The sequence below is a fragment of the Sinocyclocheilus grahami genome, unplaced genomic scaffold (genome assembly GCF_001515645.1).
Source record: "Sinocyclocheilus grahami isolate Dianchi unplaced genomic scaffold, SAMN03320097.WGS_v1.1 scaffold2181.1, whole genome shotgun sequence".
NCBI classification, from domain to species: Eukaryota; Metazoa; Chordata; class Actinopteri; order Cypriniformes; family Cyprinidae; genus Sinocyclocheilus; species Sinocyclocheilus grahami.
Genome location: NW_015507360.1, coordinates 28,447 through 35,211, shown reverse-complemented (window position 1 = coordinate 35,211; position 6,765 = coordinate 28,447). Strand labels below are relative to the sequence as shown.

General features: G+C 33.0%; 1 protein-coding gene across 1 annotated transcript; it reads right to left on the bottom strand.

The window, feature by feature from the left end:
- Positions 1 to 1,537: 1,537 nt before the first annotated feature.
- Positions 1,538 to 5,511, bottom strand: LOC107574314 (ATP-sensitive inward rectifier potassium channel 10-like). Its single transcript, XM_016260758.1, has 4 exons — positions 5,172 to 5,511; positions 4,343 to 4,554; positions 3,161 to 3,292; positions 1,538 to 1,879 (listed from the first exon to the last, which is right to left on the bottom strand). The coding sequence occupies exons 1-4, from the start codon at positions 5,509 to 5,511 to the stop codon at positions 1,538 to 1,540; spliced, it is 1,026 nt and encodes a 341-aa protein (XP_016116244.1).
- Positions 5,512 to 6,765: the final 1,254 nt, after the last annotated feature.

Sequence of the window (6,765 nt, the reverse complement as noted above, 5' to 3'; positions counted from 1 at the left end):
TGTGTGTGTGTGTGTGTGTGTGTGTGTGTGTGTGTGAGTGTGTCTGTGTGTGTGTGTGTGTGTGATATAATATTAGCATTTTTGTGTAGTATTCTGTATGATTCCAGTGCAGCAGCAGCATCAGCTTAATTTCTGATTCATCATTCATGTTATCATTTATTTCTCTCTCTTATATTTAAAGGCATCTGAAGTGAATTCGATTTGACAGGTTTTGCACATTTTATAAAGATGAAGAAGTGTCTATATAGTCCGCTAGACTGTGTGTGGCTTCTTTTAAAATGTTGCATCTGTCCCTAAATACATAAACTCTTCATCAGGTCTGATTTAATGTTGTAGAATATGCACACATTTATATGCACTTGAATTGACATATGAGACACATTAAACAGATCGTAGAAGCAGCATGTTAAGAGTTATGATCATACTGTAAAAAAAAAAAGATTCTTCAGAGTTGTAAATAAAACAAAGATTATTGCAGTTTTTACAAGAACATATTTCAGTCTTTTTCACATTTAATTCAATGTGTTACCATTTCTTTGTAATTATTTGTGAAATTTAATAGCACGACATAGTTTCTACATTGTTACATCTTACACTTCAGTAATAAAAGACAAAACACATGCTGTGCAAATAAAACGCATTATAACAGTCATTTATCAGCATCAGATTAACCATATCTTTATCTGTTTATTAATGTGGAAAATGATGCATGTCTGTATATCCAGTGGATTATTCCAGTAGTTCAGCGCTAGACAAACACAGACATAAATATTTATCCTGAAATTAGATACAAAAATAAAATCAAAGCATCTGATCATCCAAATGCCGCAGATTTTCTCAGAACTACTTTCACTTTTCTGAGCCACTGCATTAATGTCTCTCTGTATAAACAGAGAGCAGAGTACAGTACTAAAGTGCTGTCATATTCATTAGGATAATAATAAATGACCCCAAAGTGCAAAATCATTACAGTATCATTCAGTCAGAGTCACTAAAGCAGAACATGTGATGAATCACAGGAACATTCAGCACATGCATGAAACAATCACAGGTTTGTTCTGAAAGGCGCAAAAATGCAATAATAAACCAGATAATTATGAATATAATTACAACTTCAACATAAACAGCCTGCTATGAACTTTTTCTTCCTATGCATTATCCCTGCAGCACAAAAGCAGTGTTGAGTCGCTGGGGGATATTTGTAGCAATAGCCAACAATACATTGTATGGGTCACAATTATACATTTCTCTTTTATGCCAAAAATCATTAGGATATTAAGTAAAGATCATGTTCCATGAAGATATTTTGTAAATGTCCTACCGTAAATATATAAAAACGTAATGTTTGATTAGTAATATGCATTGCTAAGAACTTCATTTGGACAACTTTAAAGATGATTTTCTCAATATTTAGATTTTTTTCACCCTCAGATTCCAGATTTTCAAATAGCTGTATCTCAGACAAATATTGTGCTATCCTAACAAACCATACATCAATGGAAAACTATTTATTCAGCTTTCAGATGATGCATATTTTTCAACTTGTTTTCTTTGAAATAGCACTGCTCTTGTATTTCTGTCTGGAATGGATTGATTCTAGGCCTGACTGGTCTGAACTCATGCACGTCAGTTTTTGAGATAATAAAAACTTTATTGGTGGGTAAACTTTGCGGTAAACTGAGGATTGTGGCAGGCTCGGACCCTTGTCGGCCCATCTGCGCAGCGGGCTCTGCTCGTCGATGAAGTGGTAGAAGGTGAGCGGGAGGATGAGGAAGGGGCTCTCGCTGGCCGTGTCCACGCTGAAGGTCACGTTCTTCTGGTCCAAACGCACCGTCTCGCCCTCCTTTGGGACGCACGGCTGTAAAAGCTTCCCAGTCACCTGAAAAAAATCACATTAATTGCATTTGTCCTCAAAGAACTCGCAATATTTCACTGCCAAAACATAGTGTCTACATGAGCACATTTCCATGTGCAACCAGCGCATAAAAATTATTAATATATATAAATATATTAGTGCTGTCAAACGATTAATCGCATCCAAAATAATAGTTTTTGTTTACATAATATATGTGTGTGTTCTGTGTATATTTATTATGTATATATAAATACAAACACATACAGTACATATTTTGAAAATATTTACATGTATGTACATTTATATATTTATATTCTTATATTTTATATTATATATAAATATATTTAATATATAAACATAACATATTTTTCTTAAATGTATACATGCATGTGTGTGTATTTATATATACATAATAAATATATTACACACGTATATTATGTAAACAAAAACTTTTATTTCGGATGCGATTAATCACGATTAATCATTTGACAGCACTAATATATATATAACTGTATATAATATATATGTACAGTTTAGGTCAAAAGTTTACATCCCCATTTCAGTATCTGCAAAATGTTAATTATTTTACCAAAATAAGAGGGATCATGCAAAATGCATGTTATTATTTATTTAGTACTGACCTGAATAAGATATTTCACATAAAAGATGTTTACATATAGCCCACAAGAGAAATTAATAGCTGAATTTATAAAAATGACCCCGTTTTAAAGTGATTTTTAATGCTGTGTTGTTACCTGAATGATCCACAGCTGTGTGTTTTTGTTTAGTGATAGTTGTTCATGAGTCCTTTGTTTGTCCTGAACAGTTACATTTCCTGCTGTTCTTCAGAAAAATCCTTCAGGTCCCATAAATTCTTTGGTTTTCCAGCATCTTTGTGTATTTGAACCCTTTCCAACAATGACTGTATAATTTTGAGATCCATCTTTTTAAACTGAGGACAACTGAGGGTCTCATACACAACTATTACAGAAGGTTCAAACGCTCACTGATGCTCCAGAAAGAAAAACCATGCATTAAGAGTGGGGGGTGAAAACTTTTGAACAGAATGGAGATGTGTACACTTTTCTTATTTTGCCTAAATATCATATTTTTTCATTTAGTACTGCCCTTCAGAGGCTACAGTAGATAGTTACATGTTCCCAGAAGGCTAAATAAGTTAAATTTACCCTGATCTTCAAATTCAAAAAGTGTCATTTTCTTCTGTGTGACAAATCAATAGATAAATAAATAAATAAATCATTAACTGGCGTCCTTGTTAAAGTGATCATTCTCTCCTCAGGTTACCTGGCAGCCCAGCAGCAGACTCTTGCGCATGTTGGCGACTCGTATCATGAGACTCGGTCGACCGTCGTGATTAGTTATTACAGCATGCTGACTGAACCGAATCGTCCCGCCACGCTTCTTCGGCCGAGCCACCTGAGACAGAGAGAAGAACAAACGTGTCTGGGTCATATTTCACCCCGAAATATAGATACTTAAATCATAAAAACATTTAAAAATGTATTGCAGTAATAAAACACTAATGAGAATCAGTATTGAGGAAAAGAATTACAAAAATATCTGGAGTAAAACATTTGGATGCATGAAAATAATGAGAACTTGGGATTAACATATATCATAATTGAAGTTCATAATTGAATTTGTGTCATAATTGATACATTTAGCAACATTAGCACTGTTATTTTCCTGTTCATGTCAGTGAAGCTGCTTTGTATAAAATGCTGTATAAATCAACGTGACTTGAATTAACTGTTTAAACAATAATATACATTTGTTACTTTAACATACAACTTATTTTGATATATATATATATATATATATATATACAGTGGGTACGGAAAGTATTCAGACCCCCTTAAATTTTTCACAGCAAAGGGTCTGAATATTTAGGACCATGTGATATTTCAGTTTTTCTTTTTTAATAAATCTGCAAAAATGTCAACAATTCTGTGTTTTTCTGTCAATATGGGGTGCTGTGTGTACATTAATGAGGAAAAAAAATTAACTTAAATGATTTTAGCAAATGGCTGCAATATAACAAAGAGTGAAAAATTTAAGGGGGTCTGAATACTTTCCGTACCCACTGTATATATATAATTTATTTTATTTTGAAGTATATTGTGACCTGTTTTGTAGGTTAATATTTATATATATATACACTGAAAAAATTATTCATTGAATTTACTTTTTTTTAAGGTAAGTGGTTGCAATCAATTTATTTTAGCTACATTTAAATAAACAAATTTAAATGACTAACTTTCAACATTTTTTTTAAATGTAGCTAAAATAAATTGTTTGCAACCACTTACCTTAAAAAATGTAGTATCATTTTTTTCAGTGTATTATTATGTATATGTTACTTTAATGTACATTTTATTTTATTTTATTTTACTTTGCATTGCTTTGCTTTGAAGCACAATGTGACCTGCATGTTTTCTGTGTTCAGGTGAGTAAATGAATGCACACCTTGGCGAGGAAGGTTCCAGTGATGAAGATCTCCATGGCGGTGGTGATGAGAAGCTGGATGATGAGCAGGACAATGGCAGACGGACATTCCTCCGTGATGCAGCGGTATCCGTATCCGATGGTGGTCTGAGTCTCCAGCGAGAAGAGAAAGGCTGCGGTCAGCGTTTGCATCTGCATCACACACATACTGTGGTTTGCTGGAGGATCAAACTCTACGGAAGAAACACATACATCAGACGCAAACTGATGCATACAAACAAGCACATGGATGTAATAGGGGTTTTATTTTATTGAATGGACTCTGGCTTACTGTATCACAGAAAAACAATATTTATCAAAACAAATCTTTTCATTATTGAGTTTATAAGGTTAAAACAACTTTACATGTAGCAAAAACATTTTATTAAATTAAAATGAAGAAAGAAAATTCATTTTGATGAAAGATTAGGCCAAAATAAACATTATTTCTTTATAATAACATGTATGGAATATTAGGGCTGTTATTGTTAACCAAAATTAAAATTAAAACTATAAATAGAAAATTTTTGTTAATTGAAATAATATAAATGTTAACTGAAATAATATAAAATATAAAAAAATTACTTATTTTATATCAGCTAATAAATAAAATAAAAATTAAAAATGACAAAAAAAACAACAAAATTACTAAAACTTTAACAAATGATAATTTAAAAAAATAATAATTCCAAATACTAATAAAAACTGGAACAAAATAATTATTATTCTAAAATAACTCCAGGAACATGAATAAGTCCAGGAACATGAATTAAGAAAGTCACTTTATGTTGATTTTAATTTTATTTCTTACCGAGCAGGTCTCCATGCACCAAAGCCAGCAGGTACCACAGCATTCCGAAGGTGAACCAGGTTCCCACAAACGTGGCACTGAACAGAACCAGTTTGTACCGCCACTGCATGTCCACAAAGGTGGTCCAGGGGTCACGCAGGTACAGAGCGCCACGCCCACTCACGTGCTCGATGCGGACGTTGCTCCGCCCATCCTTGGTTAGAACCCGCCTCCGGCGTGCCACCTGACTTCCGTGCCCCGCCCCCCCGAGTAGAGGCTTTAGGATGTCTGTCTGTGTCTGGGAGTGGCACACCTTTTGAGGGGCGGGGCTTTGAGAAGAAGGGGGTGTGGCCGATGTCATCTGGAGAAGAAACTATTTTTTAACTTTTTTTTTCTTTAGTAAAGTATAAGTTGTTTACATTCACATTAACATGTATGCATTTGACAGATGCAGTAAAATTTGCTATTTTTTGTATGGTATGTTTAAATATGCAAATTATGCATTATCTAAATAAATATGCATACATTTTCAGAGCAGAAATCTGAACATTGGTTCAAAATTCTTGTTTGATTTTCTTGATATATAGACGTTAAAGTTTTTTACTGTTGGGATTTTGTATTTCTCTTTTTTATCACTCAGATAAATCAGAAAATACTGTCAACAGACAGAACTTTTTTTTTTTACTATGTTTTTAGGAGTAAAATGTTGTATAAATCAGTGTGAATGTTTTTTAAACAAACCCCTCAGTAAAACCCTTCAGAATACAGATAGGAATTAAACTGTAAGTTTTGGTGTATGTAAGTTCTGCTGAAGTGGAGAAAACTCACAACCTTTAAAAATATGCATTTTCACCACATTTTTAGGAATAAAATGTAAAAACTAAATATCAGTGTAAATGTTATATGAACAAACCCTCTCAGTAAAAGCCTTCAGAATATAGATAGGAATAAAACCCTAAGTTCTGATGTATGTAAGTTTTGCTGAAGTGGAGAAAAAAACTCATTGGAATTAAAGATTTGCATTTTTACCATGTTTTTAGGAGTAAAATGTTGTACAAATCAGTGTGAATGTTATTTAAACAAACCCCTCAGTAAAAACCTTCAGAATATAGAGAGGAATTAAACTGTAAGTTTTGGTGTATGTAAGTTTTGCTGAAGTGGAGAAAAAAACTAATTGGGAAATTAAAGATTTGCATTTTTACCATGTTTTTAGGAGTAAAATGTTGTATAAACCAGTGTGAATGATATTTAAATAAACCCCTCAGTAAAAACCTCCAGAATATACATGTAAAGAAAGCTGCTAAGTCTGGTGTATGTAAGTGTTACTGAAGTGGAGAAACAAACTCATTTTTAGAAAACAGCCTGAAATCTACAGACGCAAAGTGTAATAAAATAAACACTTAAATGTATATTTTCGATGCTCTCTGTCTCAAAATTGACTAGTGCATTGACTAACAGGCCACAGCTAAAACACAATGTCTTTTGCTGCTTGAAATACAAATATACACATTTAGATGCCATGATATTCAGCTCATTCAGTGGCCTTCAGTGTTTTCTGCAGTACTTTTGTTTTGTGGTGTAGATTTCAGTCCGCAGGGAGAAGATCTTGTTGAAT